The following is a 19,331-nucleotide window of genomic DNA, read 5'->3' as shown; positions in this document are numbered from 1 at the left end:
CAAAGCACCCCCACAACATGATGCTGCCACCCCCGTGCTTCACAGTTGGGATGGTGTTCGGCATGCAAGCATCCCCCTTTTTCCTCCAAACATAAATGGTCATTATGGCCAAACAGTTCTATTTTTGTTTCATCAAACCGGAGGACATTTCTGCGAAAAGTACGATCATTGTTTCCACGTGGTCCCATGGTGTTTATATTTGCGTACTATTGTTTGTACAGATGAACGTGGTACCTTCAGGCATTCGGAAATTGCTCCCAAGGTTGAACCAGACTTGTGGAGGTCTACAATTTATTTTCTGAGGTCTTGGCTGATTTCTTTTGATTTTCCCATGATGTCAAGCAAAAAGGCACTGAGTTTGAAGGTAGGCCTTGAAATACATCCACAGGTACACCTCCAACTGACTCAAATTGTCAATTAGCCTATCAGAAGCTTCTAAGGCCATGACATAATTTTCTGGAATTTCCCAAGCTGTTTAAAGGCAGTCAACTTAGTGTACGTAAACTTCTGACCCACTGGAATTGTGATACAGTGAAATAATCTGTAAACAATTATTGGGAAAATTACTTGTCATGCAGAGTAGACGTCCTAAGCGACTTGCCAAAACTATAGTTTAACAAGAAATTTATGGAGTGGTTGAAAAACACGTTTTAATGACTCTAACCTAAATGTATGTAAACTTCCAACATCAACTGTATATACTGAATAGCTCAATTTACAGAATGTGTGACTGCTTTTAAGGGGATTTGTTGGGTGTTATAACTGGATACACCAGCTGAAAGCCCTAACCCACTTTGGGAATACTGGTTTAATGCATCTTATCTCCCAGGCCTCGGACCGTCAATGTTAATAAACTAGTATAACCTACAGCATATTACCCAAACAACATTAATGATAGATCTTACTTTCACTTTTTATTTGTAATTCTTGAACGTGCTTCAAGGTTTTCCACAAGCATGATAACATGGTACATCTGTGAATTTCATACTTAACTTGTTTTAATACTAAGCTCAGACTTCTAAATAGAAACCACAAATTGTGAAGAATAAGAGTTGTTTATGGAATTGTATTTTTGTAGGCACTTTCCATTCAAATATCAAACCAGAAAAAAACAACTGCACAATCTGGAAAAAATAAATCACAATTGCTTTTCATTTTGTTTCTACATCAAAGAATCGATCGCCACTACATTTTCAAGAAAGTCATACTTCCAGTTCATGGCATTCACAGGCAAGCAAGTGGAGAAATGAGGACTGGGTATGCAATAGGATGGGATGGAGATGGAATGGTACTGTTGGGCATCAAAAGAGGGAGGGGCCTTTCGAATAGCCTCTGGACGAGGAGCCAGCTTGGCTGTCCTCGAAGTAGCTCTGCTCGATGCGGCGGCAGAAGGCCAGCAGGTTGCTGTAGCTCTTGATCTTCTCGCCCAGCTCGTCGCTGGTGAGTCGTGTGGTCAGGATGGTGAAGAGGTGGCCGAACACCAGTGCATCCAGCTCAGTCGGTCTGAGGACAAAGGGAACCTTTTATAACCCATAAAAGTTTGAGCATGGGCTCAGCATGATTGACACAAACATACTTTTTTTAAATTTATTTTTTTAAAGGAGATCAGATTCACCAATCCAATTTCGTATTTGTATTTTCAAGATATGAAAAGTATAGAGGGGGATAGATGGAATATAAGCACAGACAGTGGCCGAGACAGGGCTTAAGTCCCGTAGTCATGGCCTAGTTCCAATATTTGTGGCTTGTAGGTTAGTTTTCTGGGACCACACATACGTAAAATTTATGCGCGCATGACTAAATCGCTTTGGATAAAAGTGTCTGCTAAATAGCATATTATTACAGTGCCTTCAGAAAGTACTGTATTCACACCTAGATTTTTTTCCACATTTTGTGTTACAGCTCAAATTTAAAATAGATTGAGTTTCTGTTACGGGCCTACACACAATTATTGGAGAAGTATGGCTGTACGCCCAGCCTCTGGGAAAGAGCTTGACAGCATTGGCTAACATCTTCATTAACCTGGACAAGTGTGGAAACAGTTACTATTACAACTATGTGGAAACACTGGCCTGAGAGATGAGAAATCCAGCCACACTTTGTTTTTGTTAAACTAGTGTCTGACAAATCCTAATATTATAATTTTTGGACCAAAACCCCATGTAAGTCAATCCCTCCTGTTTTGAATGCCATGACCAAATGGATTGTGTTGCTGAATTAATTTGTTTACAATTCTTTTGAAGATTTGGGCATGACATTTAAAACATGCTAAACATGGGACATTGATTTACATGAGTTTTTTTTACAGAAAATGCTAACATTAACAATAATTGTCACTGACTAGTTAAACAAAACCAAAGTGTGGTAGAATTCTGTTTCTCGAAATTTTGACCAATTAATGAAATGAAAAGCTGAAATGTCACATCAAGGTTTCAACCCCTGTGTTATGGCAAGCCTAATAAAATCAACTGTATAAAAATATTTCACAAACATGCATCCTGGTTGCAACAAGGCACACTTTTCAGCACGACAATAACGTAAAACACAAGTCCAAATATACACTGGAGTTGCTTATCCGAGAATGTTCTTGAGTGGTGTAGTTACAGTTTTGACTTAAATGGTTGTCTAGCAATGATCAACAACCAATTCGACAGAGCTTGAAGAATTTTTTAAATAATAAATGGGCAGGTATTGTAAATCCAAGTGTGCAAAGCTCTTAGACTAACCCAGAAAGACTCACAGCTGTAACCGCTGCCACAGGGGATTCTAACACGTATTCACTCAAGGTTGTGAATACCTATGTAAATTAGATATTTCTGTATTTCATATTAAATCAAAAATCATGTTCATTGTCATTGTCATTATGGGGTAGTGTGGGTAGATAGATTAGGAAAAAAGTAATCAATTTTGAATTCAGCTTGTAACAAAATATGGAATAAGTCAAGGGGTATTAATACTTTGACAGCTCTAGATCCAAATCATACAGCAAATAAGGCGGTCATTTGTCACCATGTGAGGGAGACATCACCATTTAAAAAGGCAACATGCCATACCATTGATGGATTCACAAAGACCTTACATATTTATTCTATGCACAACAATGTACACTGCTCAAAAAAATAAAGGGAACACTTAAACAACACAATGTAACTCCAAGTCAATCACACTTCTGTGAAATCAAACTGTCCACTTAGGAAGCAACACTGATTGACAATAAATTTCACATGCTGTTGTGCAAATGGAATAGACAAAAGGTGGAAATTATAGGCAATTAGCAAGACACCCCCAATAAAGGAGTGGTTCTGCAGGTGGTGACCACAGACCACTTCTCAGTTCCTATGCTTCCTGGCTGATGTTTTGGTCACTTTTGAATGCTGGCGGTGCTTTCACTCTAGTGGAAGCATGAGACGGAGTCTACAACCCATACAAGTGGCTCAGGTAGTGCAGCTCATCCAGGATGGCACATCAATGGGAGCTGTGGCAAGAAGGTTTGCTGTGTCTGTCAGCGTAGTGTCCAGAGCATGGAGGCGCTACCAGGAGACAGGCCAGTACATCAGGAGACGTGGAGGAGGCCGTAGGAGGGCAACAACCCAGCAGCAGGACCGCTACCTCCGCCTTTGTGCAAGGAGGAGCACTGCCAGAGCCCTGCAAAATGACCTCCAGCAGGCCACAAATGTGCATTGACTTGGAGTTACATTGTGTTGTTTAAGTGTTCCCTTTATTTTTTTGAGCAGTGTATTATGTTGACTACTCTCTTTCTCTGCTCTAGCCAAGGTCAGCACAGGCAGTCAGTCAATTATACCACATCACACTCAGGCAGCTTTGTAATGGCGTTTAAGATTTCACCCATACTGGCAATCTTAATTTTTATTACAGCAAGTTATTGTCCTCTCTTCTAGCATATGACAAGGCCAGGATGTCATTACCAGATTAATTAGAGGCCCCTCCCCCCGCAGGCTCAGGGGGGAGAAAGCTCAGACAATGGGAGAAAGTGGACCGCTGGGTTCACAGATTCAGCAGTGCTATCCTTCAGCACTATGTGTAAACTAACCCAGTGAAAACGAATGGTAGTCAAAGCCCTGGCTATCTAAGAGGTACTGTATAGGCCCAAGTCTGAACCAAAACAACCCATTAGTCTGCATCCCAATTTGCCACACTTCTCCCAAAGTTCCTGTCATGGATTTAAAAGCATTGGATTGACAAAGGGTGTGCAAGTACAAGGCTCCCCCTAACCTCTTTTTTTTTTTGTAGCAGGAGAACAACCTGTTTTGAGACCTTAAGAGCAGCACTTTAATGTGACTAATGTAATACAATAGGATTCATTGAAAGGACTGATAAAGTAAAAGGACAAAAATGTTAGTACAACAGGCAAATACAATGTAATAATAGGTCTAACATGATATAGACCAGGGGTGTCAAACTAATTTTGCCCCGGGGGCCCGCATTCGGTCTTCAACAAGGTCCGGAAGGCAGCACTGAATTTATTTATTTCTACGCTGTAAAAATTGACAAGATAGTCTCCATTGTTTTTGGAATTTAATGCCCCCTGACTGTGTAGCTTTCATTTAGGTGATTTTTAGCGAGCTGTACACAGTCCAAAAAAACTTTATGGGTCCATTATCATTTCTACAGTTTTCATTTGGTTTAGTCATTTTAGTCGTGGGCCGGATCCTTATGTTTGCCACCCCTGGTATAGACCATTTGTGTGCTCCAGCGGGTAATGCCGCCACCTGCAGCACATTCATTATGGCGTTACAGTGAGTATGAATCCCACTGCTCCTTTGTATGTCTCCAATTCAATGTATCACTTCTCTCATTCGGTTTCTTTTCAAGGGCCGGCAGGTAGCACAGCGGTTAGGAGTGTTGGGCCAGTAACTAAAAGGTCGCTGGTTCAAATCCCTGAGCCGATTAGGTGATAAATCTGATATGCCCTTGAGCAAGGCACTTAACCCAAATTGCTCCATGGTTCCTCTCAATAATGGCAGATCCCTCGCCATTACTCCACTCTCCGAGGGTGTTTCAAGAGTGGGATATGCAAAAAATGCATTTAATTTACAGAAGTGAAATAGGACAGATGTAAGCATCAACCGATATATTGTTATTTGTTTATCAGAATAAATAAAAAAGTATGCAAAGACAATTGTATAAACCTACTGCTTATTGAAGAAGTATGGCTGTGTGCCCAGCCTCTGGGAAAGAGCTTGACAGCATTGGCTAACATCTTCATAAACCTGGAGAAGCGTGGAAACAGTTACTATTACAACTATGTGGAAACATTGCATGAGATGAGAAATCCAGCCACACTTTGGTTTTGTTAAACTAGCCACTGACAGCAAATGCTAATATTAGCATTTTCGGACCAAAACCCCATGCAAGTCAATCTCCCCTGTTTAGCATGTTTTAAATGTCATGCCTAATGGATTGTGTTGCTCAATTCATTTATGACATGCTAAACGTGGGGCATTGATTTACGTGAGGTTTTGAACAGAAAATGCTGACATTAGCATTAATTGGCAGTGACTAGTTAAACAAAATCAAAGTGTTGATTGCAGTAATTCTTTGTCTATAGACTGCTTTCAAGGAAACAAATACTACATCTGTAAAATAGCTGCACTGATTGTAGTTCAGGTACTATGGTGTTCTTTTTCAGCTGAGGTTGGCATCTCAGGGCGCTAATCTCTGGTGGACAGACTGTTACAAGTTGTATCCTAATGTCTGTCAAAAGACTGCGGGATGCAACTGTAACAAGCAACAGTTTCGTCACTGATTATTTGAACCAATCGCAATTTAGCGGGTGAGCGTTTCTTTTGAAGTTCGCTATACTCCAGTTCAGTGGGATGAGTCACTGACGGGGATCTCCTGTCCGGTTTTGCGCCCCCTCGGCTTCGTAAAGTGTGGGAAATCATCATGGGCTATACTCAGCCTTGTCTTACGGTATTACGTCTCAGTTGCCAGTATGCTGCAATAGTCTGTCGGGGGGGGGGGGGGGTCACTCTGTCCTATGTGGTGTAATATCTCACACTCACATTTACTCCTGAGGTGCTGACCTGTTGCACCCTCTACAACAAGTTATTATTATTTGACCCTGCTGGTCATTTTTGAACATTTGAACATCTTGAAGAACAATCTGGCCTTAATGGCCAAGTACAGTTAATCTCCACCCGGCACAGCCAGAAGAGGACTTCAGAGCCTGGTTCCTCTCTAGGTTACTTCCAAGGTACCAGTCTTTCTCTAGAGTTTTTCCTAGCCACCATGATTCTACATCTGCATTGCTTTCTCTTTGGGGTTTAAGGCTGGGTCTCCATATAAGCACTTTGACATCTGCTGATGTAAAAAGGGCTTTGTAAATAAATATGATTGAGGGAAAACTTGGCTCATAGACTTCCAATACTTGTTCTAGTACCTTTTCTCATACATCTCCCCCCAAAACCTTATTGAGTATCTGAAGAAATTACAAGATTTTAGTTCTGGGCTTCCGAGAACACAGGGCACTGACCTGCTCCAGGCTCTTCCCTGCCCAGCCAATGGCATTCATCTTACGACGGACCTCCCACTGCTTCTGATAGGCCAGGATTTGGTTGAGGGGCCAGGAGTATGGGCTGCTGTATCTCGGCCTGGAGATCTACAGACATGAGGCTGAGGTGAGATTAAAGAAGTTTCCACATATTGAACTTTGTCTGGCTTAAGTTTGGTGGTCCTTGTAAACAAAAGGGTGTTGTACCTAGCAAATTTGGTTGTTTTTGTAATTAAAAGACAAACACTAAAAGATACTTGAACGCAATTACACCACTGCCAAAGATAAATATTTTATTAGCTTTATAGATAGACCCAGGTTCAAATATTATTGTATTTCCTGATTGGTGGAGTGCTGCAGAGATGGCTGTCCTTCTGGAAGATTTTCCCATCTCCACAGAGGAGAACTCTGGAACTCTGTCAGATTGACCATCAGGTTCTTGTCACGTCCCTGACCAAGGCCTTTCTCCCCCGATTGCTCAATTTGGCCTGGTGGCCAGCTCTAGGAAGTCTTGGTGGTTCCAAACGTCTTCCATTTAAGAATGATGGAAGCCACGGTGTTCTTGTGGACCTTCAATGCTGCAGAGATTTTTTGGTACCCTTCCCCAGATCTGTGCCTCGACACAATCCTTTCTCTGAGGTCTACAGACAATTCCTTTGATCTCATGGCTTAATTTTTGCTCTGACGTGCACGGTCAACTGTGGGACCTTATCTAGACAGGTGTGTGCCTTTCCAAATCATGTCCAATCAATTGAATTTACCACAGGTGGACCCCAATCAAGTTGTAGAAACATCAAGGATGATCAATGGAAACAGGATGCAACTGAGCTAAATTTTGAGTCTCATAGTCTGCATACTTATGCAAATAAGATCAGATTTGTTATAAATTTGCAAACATTTCTAAAAACCTGTTCGCTTTGTCATGATGGGGTATTGTGTGTAGATTGATTATTTTTTTATTTATTTAATCAATTTTCGAATAAGGCTGTAACGTAACACAATTTGGAAAAAGTCAAGGGGTCTGAATACTTCCCAAATGCACTGTATACATTAGTGGTGCATGGGTCAGCTACTTTCACCCACACCCGCCCGCAATTCCTAATAACCCATCCGCAACTGCCCAACTATGTGATAGTGAAAATCTGAGACCTGCACCCAACCGTAACCTGTTTAATATATCAAATGCGCTGTAGGCTACAGTCAAAGGCAAGGAACGATTTTTTGACAGGGAGTGCAGGATTTTTTTGGTTACCCGATTTAGATACGTTTCTGCTTAAATTACATTTCCGACAGTTTGGTAGGCTATTTGTTAGTCAACTAATTAGATACATGCAGCTTCTCGTCGGTCATATGTTTCCCTAGAAGGCTCAATAAACCCTTGCTCACCAAAATGTCATAAATCTATAGAACGAGTGCCTCAATCTAGGTGACATCGATAAAGTTCTGTCATCTCGGCTTCTTCCGCAGAGCAAAGACGTTTAGGGACCAGGGAGAAAATGCAACATCAAAAATGGAAAGCTTTTCTGTGCAAAATGTCCAAATGGCATCAGTTTGGCCAGTTGTAAGGATTTTTTTTTTTAAAGCTGTGAAAACAACCCAACAAGTTTCTGATAAGATTTCAGTTGGATGCATGCATATTTTGTGGTTGAAATACTATCAGGTTTTATGATGCTGATAAAGATAGGTACCGACTGTAGAGATGCTAACGGTGCATTTACATAAGATGCTGATTTTTTAAAATCTATTTCTCCACTCCTGTTCCCGAGTAAATTTTAACTACATTTGGTGTAACATTTTACTGCAAGAAATGCTTAATTCTGCGGGAGTTAATATAAGGCTATGTGAGAGGTTATAGACCTACAGTCAGTGTTCAGATTTCAGTTTCCATTTAACACATCTGAACAGTAGGCTACAGTTCCCTTGATGAGCCATAGGCTTATTTGATGTCCCAGTCTTGTGACCGTCTAATTTGTATAGCACCTCAATATCTGGCACTGCCATCATCCTCTTACCACTTCACCAAATATTTCCAACTCTCCATTTCGCAGCTTTTCTCTTATTGAATTAAACTCTGATATTTTTTTTGCCTCCGTTGATCAAAAACCTAATTTGCCAATTAGCGTGTAGGCTATTTGGTGTACGTACAGTTAGGCCCTAAAGCTTACGCACTTACGCACCAGATAGCCTAAAATTATGAAAGAAAAACCTCAATGTAGCCTATAGATATAAATTGCAAAAGAATGATACATGCATTTTTTAAAGGTTTTGTTTTCTCCTTATTCTACCTGCACTCCACCCACCCAACCACACAATAATGACCCTAAACCTGCCTGTGGGTTATGAGTCAACCCGTGCATCACTAATACAAATGATGCCGGCATTTTAGTGTTTACAAAACAAGGATGGGCACGTTTAATTCAAAAACTGAAATATCCCGAACACGTATAGATTTTTGCAGAAAAATTATTTAGGCCCATTTTCAAATTGAAAAAGCTTTGTATAAATTAAATGATCCTTGTTACATGACAATTGAAAGTCTTAAGTTAATTTTCTCCTGTTGCGTTTTACATGAAAAGGCATTTTACTTTCAAAGCGCACTTAGCCCTCCAGTCAGCCCTGAAAAAATAGCCTATTCTATTTTACCCATTTCAATTAGCGATTATAGGTGCGCACCTAACAGAGGTTCCACAAGACCTTTTCACAGATTAATGCAAAACACTCACCATAAAAAACATTTTTTTTTAAACAGAATCAGTTCGATCATGGCGAACATCAGACTTCTCTTTCACTGTTGCCGTTAGTATTCTCTGGTAGGTTTTTGCTAACCTAAAAATAAATGAACACTGAAAATAAATGAACACTGAACACTCTGTATTTGTCAGTTTGATTAGTCAAGGAATGAAAGAGAAACTTATGACATATTAGATGAATGAAAATATTTCAAATGCCCATCCCTAACATTGAAGATGAATGTCAACCGGGGGAGAACGTTTCTAAAATCGGTGTAAATTAACAAAAGTCACAGTTGATGGCGGCAATAAAAAGGCTATAGAGAGGGCAATGAGGGGGACCCAGCGGTGTGTGCGAGGGCCTACTAAATGGAAGCTCAGTAAAGCATGGCTCATTTATGAGAGGGGGGCCATGGCCGAGGCTGCAGCCTAATGAAGATGAACGCCAGGGAGAGCACTCACCTCGGTCGCCGTGGTATCATCACACCACTGGATATACAACTGCATAGAGGAAAGAGAGATACAAAGGATGAACACAGAGAGAACATGGAGGGGAAGGAAGGAGGGAAAGGGAAGGATATAAGACAAGAGGCATGAAGAGAAGAAAATATGAGAAGGGGGATTTGAGATGGGGAAAATTTGAAAACAAACAAAGGGAGGAAAAGTAGTGGCGAGCAGTGAAGGATAAAGGATCTAGGGGGAAGAACATTTCTCACAGAGTACATGGTGTCATTGCTTGATTTTAATGAACATTACTTAAGGTGCAAAGGATTTCAATGAATACTGTAAAATGTCTAAAATCACATGTAGATAATGAAATATACACAAATCATGAAACAAGATCATATCAAGGATATGCTCATGACATTTCAAACAACTTCTTGTTGTATACACACACGAGTCCCTATCCAAGCGAATTCCTTTCTCTGGTCAGGATTATAGAGGGCTTCATCAGCATAAATACCCACACATTCAGTATGTAATGGATTATTCCTTCCTGTTGATGGGTTTCTCTACTGTACCTCAGCGGTGAGCAGCATGTTGTTGACCAGCTCCATGTAAGCTTTCATTTCAGCCCTCTGAACGTCATCCAGACCATCACTGAGAGAGTGACCCTGGAGAGAGAGATAAGCAGTGATGAGTGTGTGTGACATACGTACGTGTGTGTGTGTGCGCATACGAGGGTGTAGTGTAGCAGGATGCTAAGATAAGCAAGCAGTCATAACAGTAAAGCTTTTAGAAAGTATTCACACCCCTTGACTTATTCCACATTTTGTTGTTACAGCCTGAATTTAAAATGGATCAAATAATTGCTCACCCATCTATACACAATAACCCCGTAGTGACAGTGAAAACATGTTTAGAAATTTTGGCAAATTTACAAAAAATGAAATACGTCAATATCTCATTTACATAACTATTCACACCCCCGAGTCAATACATGTTAGAAACACCACAAATGGGTTGAATACTTGACTCAAGACATTTGATTACATGTTTACTTTTAATTAATTTTTTTAAAAGTCTAATGCCAAAGTGGATTTGTTTTTATAGGGTATTGTGTCTAGGCCAGCGACTAAATGTAATCCGTTTTAAATTCAGGCTGTAACACAACAAAATGCATGTATGTGAGAGAGTAGTAGGGAGTGATTGATGACTGATCTTAAAAGAGGACAGGGTCCTGCTTCTCATTCATAAGGCTCACTTACCTTTGCCTTGGTAAACTGGACTATGGGCCCCAGCTCAGACACGACCTGATTTCCCACATGGACAAAGGGGACTTTACCTGAAGGGAGAGGAATAAGCAATATAAAAGTTCAATGTAGTGATAAAGGGAAAGAAGAGAGATTATGGAATGCATATTTTAACCTCTCCTCTGTAAATAAGAATCTGGTCTCCAATGTCGTTACTCAAAACTGCCCAGGAGGCTGCACTAAGTACAGAGCAAATCAAATTCAGAACATTTAGTAAAGTGTCTGAGTGGGTTTGACTGGGCAGAAATCAATGATGAAGCTTGAGTCTCTTATGTGTTGATTTTGAGTGTTCAGCTAACCTGTTTGCTTACCTTGAAACCCTTACAAGAAAACATTACACAGAAATTGTGGTAATATTGAATTACATTTGCAAATCACATCCTAAGTCAAACACCAGGCTCCATTACACAGTACTGGATTCTCCAAATCCCAGGTAGGCTATGGTGTTATTTATGTTCATCCATTTTGAGCCAACAATTCCTATGATAATTCAGTGTGGAAATTAATTTTGTCCTTTAATTGAATCTGACAGATTTTTTTTCTCCATCATTCTCTGCAAGATGGTCGGTTATGAGAGGAGGCTGGAAAAGGAAACTAAGGATTCACACTCCCATAAAATAAATGTAATCTCCAACTGGCATAATTCAATGTAAATGCAGTGATTAAAAACATTGAAGTTCTTCAGTTAAAAACAGCCTAAAATGTGTGATTCCTAAATTCATTAGAAGTTCTCCAGTATTTTGTGTGATGTAATGTGTGATACTCCGACAAAAGGCCTGTCCACATCCAGGGGATAAAGATTTACACATACCGCTCGCATTACGTGCACAAGTGTTGCAAAATAAACGTACACATACATATTATTCAATCATTGCGTCAATGAGCGTCTGCGTAGCCAGGCACTAAAACAGAACTTGGTTCTATTGGTAGCACTTGATGTGCTGCAAAACCTACCTCTCCCATCTTCTCATTGGTTTTTAGGAGCATATGCCCACGTGGGTAATTGAAAAATGAACTGAGGTCCACATTCCAGTCCAGTTGGTGGTGGTACTGGACCTTAAAGTTGGTTGCCAACCGCCATTTTAAAGTCCAAAGAAGAAGTAGCCGGAAGGAGGCGAGATTACTAGAAACAAACTCGGTTTACCCTTTTATCTGTGGATTAATTGTCGGAGTGCATTTCAGGTAAAATAACAACCCAATGCTTATATCCCAGCTAGCTAAATTGCCATGAATGTTTAATGCTTTTCGACCTGTCCCCAAATGAATATAGTTGGTTCAGAGTTTGTTTTGATATTTCAACCTGCGGGTCCTGATCACATCTGGTGTGGGTGGACAAAAATCCGCACGCGATGGTGTACACGCGCGCCCGGTCTAGTCAGCATGTAACAGGAAAGGCTCTCTTGGCCATGTACACATATGGGACGTATAAACAGCTGGTCAAGTTATACAAAAGCACAAGCATAGACCTGAGGGAGGGAGGGAGGGCACACACCATTTTTTCAATAGCATGAAGAACTCACCAGATGGGGACATGTACTCTGCGTTTGACCGACAGGACACATGAACAGGCAGATTGCACATCCTCAGATAAGCCTGAGACAAAAAACAGCATTTCAAATGAACAACACAGCTAGTTAACAATCTAAATGCAGTAATCAGTAGATCAAATAGCAACACATATGAACAGAAATCCAACAGAATATGCTTAGTATTCATGACTGTGGTTGTTTTCTTACTTTCTTCAAATGACATTCAAGGTAAATCAATATTTCAAGAACAAAATAGAATAATTGGGTTTAGACAATTAATTCAGGGGAGACAAATTAATTCAGAAAGTTGTGTTCTAGCATAGACACAGCACCACTATCATTATTTTGGCAAGCACACTGAAATTGGTTCCCAGAACAATTATAGCACTGTTGTGCAGAAGAAAAACAATATGGCTCCACTGCTTTTGACTACCTGAGCAGCACTACCAGTCATGCTAGAACCATTCAGCCTGAACACATATAGCCTATTCACTGTACCACAAGGGCTCGACATTCCCACCTGCCCGGGGACCCCCTTGAAACCCTCCGGGCCAGTCAATCATCCACAGTAGCACATCTGCCTGATAATATAGACCATGTTAATATGGACCTAAAATATAAAAGTTATCAATATGTTATTGGGATCATTTCTGGAGAGGAATAATACATTTTAATAGTTTCATACAAGACGGTGGATGTTTTTTTCCTTCCTCCAAGCAATGTGCCATTATTAAATGTACGTAGTTCTGTCCTTGTTTATTAATGTTCTGTATTATGTCATGTTTTATGTTTCATGCGGACCCCAGGAAGAGTAGCTGCTGTTTTCGCAATAGCTAATGGGGATCCTAATAAAATAAATAAATACAAAAATACAAATGTGGATCCTTTTTTTCATTGCAGAATCAGTATTCTTCTCTGTCGCATGTATAGTGCCTTCAAAAAGTATTCACACCCCTTGACTTTTTCCAAAATTTGTTGTTGCAGCTTTAATGGATTAAATTTAACTAAAAATGAAATGATCAAATGTCTTGAGTTCATAAGTATTCAACCCCTTTGTTATGGCAAGCCTAAATCTGTTCAGCAGTAGAAATTTGCTTAACCAGTCACCTTATAAGTTGCACGGACTCACTGTGTGCAACAATAGTGTTTAACATGATTTTTTAATGACTACCTCATCTCTGTACCCCACACATACAGATAATTGTAAGGTCCCTCAGTCGAGCAGTTAATTTCAAACACAGATTCAACCACAAAGACCAGGGCTTATGTTTGGGGGAAATCCAACAACACGTCACTGAGTACCACTTCATATTTTCAAGCATGATAGTGGCTGCATCATGTTATGGGTATGCCTTCATCGGCAAGGCCTAAGCAGTATTTTTTTTAGATAAAAATAAACTTAGAGCTAAGCACTGGCAAAATCCTAGATGGAAAGCAGACTGAACCAGGTTTTCAACAGACACTGGGAGACAAATTCACCTTTCCGCATGACAATAACCTAAAGCACAAGGCTCAATACACACTGGAGATGCTTACCAAGACGACATTGAATGTTCCTGAGTGGCCTAGTTACAGTTGATTTAAAATCAGCTTGAAAATCTATGGCAAGACTTGAAAATGGCTGTCTAGCGATGATGAGAGACCAACTTGAGAGACCTTAAAGAAATTTTTAAAGAATCATGTGCAAATATTGTACAATCTAGGTGTGCAAAGCTCTTACAGAAAGACTCACATGTATTGTCTCAGGGGTTGAACGCATATGTTAAGTCTAGTGTTTTCTTTCTCATTATTTTTGCAGTCAAATTACATATGAATATTAGGTGAAGGTAAAGAATGTCACATTTTATTTGAGGGTCTCTGCATTATATTTTAGGAAAAAAAGGCTACATAAAGTACTATCTAGTCATCCCATTTGTGAAAAAATACAGTATTTGGACTAAATTCCATTTCAGTAGTCTAAAGGTTAGTATTTTGGATGGGAAACAGTTAGCATTTCCCATAGGAAAACATTTCAGACTTAGCCACCATGCTAATGTAAGTGTTGCTTCCATCCCCCTCCTTGCTCCATCCTGGGCTCAGTCAGACCCTCTGAAAACATTGACAACTTCAGCCATAAGGCATTATTACCCGTCACTCCACAAAAGCCGTCTCAAAGCAGGTGAGGTCACCGATTGAACGCTACTTGTGTACCGCTAAACACCAACTGACAAATCCCTAAGGACATTCTCTATGCAGAATTATCCTCTGGAAAGAGACGACAGATATTTCTGCAAGCAAGACCTCAAGTCCCCTTGGCATCAACACCGACACCTGAGAAGATGGCGCCCAGGGCTATCTTCGCTAACAGCAGGCACTTCGCAGCGGGCTGCTAACCAGCAAAACCACCCTGGCGCAACACTAAGTAGTAAGGAGCAAAAATGAAAGAAGATCAGGACACCGCCGCAACATCTACAACAGGGTACCCCAATAAGCAGCCGGTGGGCATAATTAGGCTCGCGGGTGATTTTATTTGTCCCCCCAAGTCTGAGAAAAAAATGTATAAATAAATATTTTGTTTTATTTATTGTTGAATATAAGACTCACCAGGGGGAAAAAAATCACCAGGAAATCAGCTCAAAGTGATTTCAATTCAAAAATCTGTTCCTAAGTATTCCCACACATAAAGGCATAGAGGCATATGTGATCATATCCCAATGTAAATCAAGTTTTGAAATTATTCAATATTTGTAAAATACTATGTTTGGGATCTTGCAGTGTAAAAATTATTTATAACTATGTTCCGGCCCCCCGACCCTCCGCTCAAGGAAATAAATAAATAAATAAATAGGCCCACGGCTGAATGTAATTGGGGACCCCTGATCTGCAACAGCCGGGCCAGTCTACAAATGTGACAACTATGGCCGAGTCTGCCTCTCAAGAGTGGACTTCACGCCCACAGCAGACGCTGTGCTAAGACCTAACTCCCCAAGGCACATGAAATCTATTGTCACCTGAGTCTGCGACGACGAAATGTCAAGATGTTGGTTTCAGACCCCGCCGGTGACAATGGCGCCCAACTGTGGGACAAGGCTCTTTTTGGTGAGGTCAATGACGGGTGAATGTAGCAGACATGAGTCCAGCTCATGGTCTTGTGATGTGGGAATTTCCTGTTGGTCTAACATATTGGTTTCTCCCCTGGAGACCCAAGTTCAGATCCCCGTCCATGACACAGGCATGCACAGTTGTACACCAGATAGCTACAATAGTGCCAACAACGACAAGCAGCCATCATCTGCACAGGGGTTTCCACGCTCTAATCTTTCATATAACGATGCCATCCATGAAGTTGTTGGATTTTAATGAACAGGTGTCTTATGAAAAGTTTTATAAAATTGTTTGATCAAATATGACAAACCCTATCAACACATTTGGCCATGTTTGATCGGAGGACTAGCTTTACGGGCCCCATGTACTGTATGGTCTTTTAAGGAGGCCTAGCCCAACATTTGTGTAAAGGCTAATGCCAACGAGCCGACTCTCTTGGTTTCACATCCTATTTTGACTATGGCAAAGACATAAACATTATCTTACCTGTACAGCAAGTGATGATGCACAATCTGATAGTAGTATCTGATCCTCTGAAAAAACAAACAGGCCAAAAGACAGACATGCATTTGCACTTTATAAAGTGACAAGATACACTGATAAATATGGCTCAAACAGTTATTAAACTTCTTAAAACCTATATTCCTCTCTGATTCATTAGCATAATTTCCCTCAACATTACATCAAATAACTTTAATTGGGTTTACGTCTATGGTTAGCAGTGCACTAATAGTCCACAACATTATAGGGTTCAGGGCTTAAGCCTAAACTAAAAACTAAACTAAATTTAATTAATAAAGTAAATAACTTTAGCATTATCCAACACATGATTTACCATTGTAAATGCAGAAGTAGGTATATGAACAGTTTCGTCTCTGTAAAGTGAGTGTATGACTTACCTCTCAGAGGCTGATACAAGGTGGCATTTTCAGGCCATGGCTCCGCAGCTGTGGGACAAAATATTCAGGAGAGCATTGGCAAAAGGTCACATTGAGGAGTTTGTCAGGTTGCAGAACAGTGACACTGTTGTGACATGATGAATTTTGAGCTTGAGCCAATCTGAGAGGCAGCATCAGAAAATGCTGCTGTGAAAATGATTGAATTTCAGAGGCCTAGTAGAACATTGCCTGGGGATCAGACCACCAACGTCTGGGACATTATACTGTTTGATTCTGGAAATGGTCCTCTCAGGTCCTCTACAACCTAGAATATTGAATAAAATTACATTTCAACATACTCTACCGATTGTCTGAGTGGTTGGTCCTTATGTGGCAAGAAATGTTAGACAATATATCCACAGTAAAGTATTATTAAATCAACTTTTCAAAGCGCTGGTAATGCACATTAAGCATCGGCCCTACTGAGCTAAAGAACCAGCTGACGTGTTATATTATTATAAAGTATGTTTAAAATCAATCTATGCAGTAAAAAATACAAATTCAGCAACTAATTTCTTGTATGCACCAGTCCAATAATGTCCACTTCACTTTCACGCGCATCTCATGTTTGGCAGCTTTGATCAACCAGCCGCATCCCCTTCCATCGATTAGCTGGGGGCAGCAGGTAGTCTAGTGGTTAGAGCTTTGGGCCAGTAACCAGTTGCTGGATCGAATCCGGAACTGACAAGGTAAAAATCTGTCGTTCTGCCCTTGAACAAGGCAGTTAACCCACTGTTCCCCGGTGGGCCGTCATTGTAAATAAGAATTTGTTCTTGACTGACTTGCCTAGTTAAATAAAAGGTTACGTTTTAAAACACCTGCTTCTCTACATCCACTTTTCCTGTGCATCCATCAGTTTTTAAAATATAATTTAGCCGTAATGGCGAGCTGGGATGCAGACCCTGATTAGTCTTCGGTTGTTACATTTGGAGCAGCGCACAGAGCGAGAAAAGTTGATACAATATATAATTTAATCGCCTGGCTAGCTAGCTACCAGTGTTGCCCCCGCCTCCCAGTTAGCAGTGTCCTTCGCTCCCGCCTGCTGAACATCTGCCCTTGTCGTCATTAATGGAACTGCGGGAAATCAGTGCCCGACATGAGGGCAAAGTTAGATAGCTACCGGTGTCGCCCCAGTGTCCTGCCTACTGTTTACCGGAATCATAGCTAAAACATGCAATCATGTCTTTCACTGAAGCCTGCCCTCATAGTCGTTAACAGAACTGCGGGAAAGCAGCGCCCAACAGGCGCTAACGTTAGCTCCATATCCCGCCTGCTATGCATCGGAGTCCTAGCTAGCACCCAGTGTTCTTCGCTAATACCTGCCGTCGTTAAAATAACTGCGGGAAAGCAGTGCCCGACAGGCGGGGGCAAACGACACTTTCTACCTGTGTTCTAGTTAGCTAGCTACCATTGTTCCCCCGCCTCTTCTACTTCTTCTGTGGGGTTTATCGGTGGTTGGCATCTAACATTAACGCCACCTACTATACTGGAGCGCCCTCGCCTCCTTCTTGTGTACCAGAGCATTAAAAATGGAAGAAGGAAGTATAAAGATGGCTTCATGAAGATGCAACACATCTGCCACGCTGATCCTCAACACAAGGGCACCCAGGGGTGCATCTATAGTCTCCTCCTGTATTCCCCGTTCAACCCCCGACTGCGTGGCCAAGCTCGACACCAACACCATCATTAAGCCTGCCCATACCATAACTCCACCGCCACCATGGGGCACTCTGTTCACAACATTGACATCAGCAAACTGAGTGGTCTGCGGTTGTGAGGCCGGTTGGACGCACTGACAAATTCTCTAAAACGACATTGGAGGTGGTTTATGGTAGAATAAATTAACAGTCAATTGCCTGTCAACAGCTCTGGTGGACATTCCTACAGTCAGCATGCCAATTGCACTCTCCCTCAACTTGAGACATATGTGGCATTGTTTAGTGTGACAAACTGCACATTTTGAGTGGCCTTTTATTGTCCCCAACACAAGTTGCACCTGTGTAATGATGATGCTGTTTAGTCAGCTTCTTGATATGCCACACCTGTCAGGTGGATGGATTATTTTAGCAAAGGAGAAATGCTCACTAACAAAAATGTAAACAAATTTGTGCACAAAATCGGAGAGAAATACGCTGGGATAAAATGTCTGGGATATTTTATTCAGCTCACTTTACATGTTGCGTTTATATTTTCGTTCAGTGTAGTTTGATATGGAAAGCTAGTTACCTCATTTGTCAGCGAAGCCGCAGACAAAAGGGAATCTTTGCACGGCTAGCTAGTGGCTAGCCTAGCTAGCTTTGATGCTAACTAACGACAAAACGAATGCTAATGACATTAGCTTTATGTTGCAGAACACAGACTACACACATTACCTGCTATCTGGGAGACGAATGCCTCTGCAGCAAGAGACATGATGAAATCGGACAGAAATTCAAGCCAGAATGGTGTAAAATAAAATGTGGCAAACAAGGTTAAGGGCACGCTTAGCGTAGAGTCATAAAGATGACGTCAGACGCAGTGGTACGTCGCGCCAGTTTTTCCTGCTCCAACTTTAGTTCAATCACAATTGTTCCGCCAACACGTCGCTCTGACCTGAGCCCATAGCCACACTCAGAGTAGGAATGCTGACCTAGGACCTGAGAAGAGGTTAGCTCCAACCTGAACCAGTATGGTGGAAAAGGATACGATGAATAGGACAAGATCTTCTCTCTGCCCAGAAAGCTACCATTCACCAGCTCTGCTACCGTTATGTCAAGATACTAACGAAATATGCCTGCCCAGCC

The 19,331-nt window shown here is 41.1% G+C and overlaps 1 protein-coding gene across 1 annotated transcript; it reads right to left on the bottom strand.

The window, feature by feature from the left end:
- Positions 1 to 895: 895 nt before the first annotated feature.
- On the bottom strand, positions 896 to 19,121 carry mtx2 (metaxin 2). The gene is made up of 10 exons (XM_071387680.1): positions 18,921 to 19,121; positions 16,510 to 16,557; positions 16,097 to 16,143; positions 12,518 to 12,590; positions 10,953 to 11,029; positions 10,266 to 10,358; positions 9,706 to 9,744; positions 6,497 to 6,622; positions 5,155 to 5,231; positions 896 to 1,503 (listed from the first exon to the last, which is right to left on the bottom strand). Exons 1-10 carry the CDS (start codon positions 18,958 to 18,960, stop codon positions 1,302 to 1,304), a joined length of 822 nt encoding a protein of 273 aa, XP_071243781.1. The 5' UTR covers positions 18,961 to 19,121; the 3' UTR covers positions 896 to 1,301.
- Positions 19,122 to 19,331: the final 210 nt, after the last annotated feature.

This window comes from Salvelinus alpinus, chromosome 38 (genome assembly GCF_045679555.1).
Source record: "Salvelinus alpinus chromosome 38, SLU_Salpinus.1, whole genome shotgun sequence".
Taxonomy (NCBI): domain Eukaryota; kingdom Metazoa; phylum Chordata; class Actinopteri; order Salmoniformes; family Salmonidae; genus Salvelinus; species Salvelinus alpinus.
Note: the sequence above shows the minus strand (reverse complement) of the source record. Positions and strands in the feature narration are given on the sequence as shown.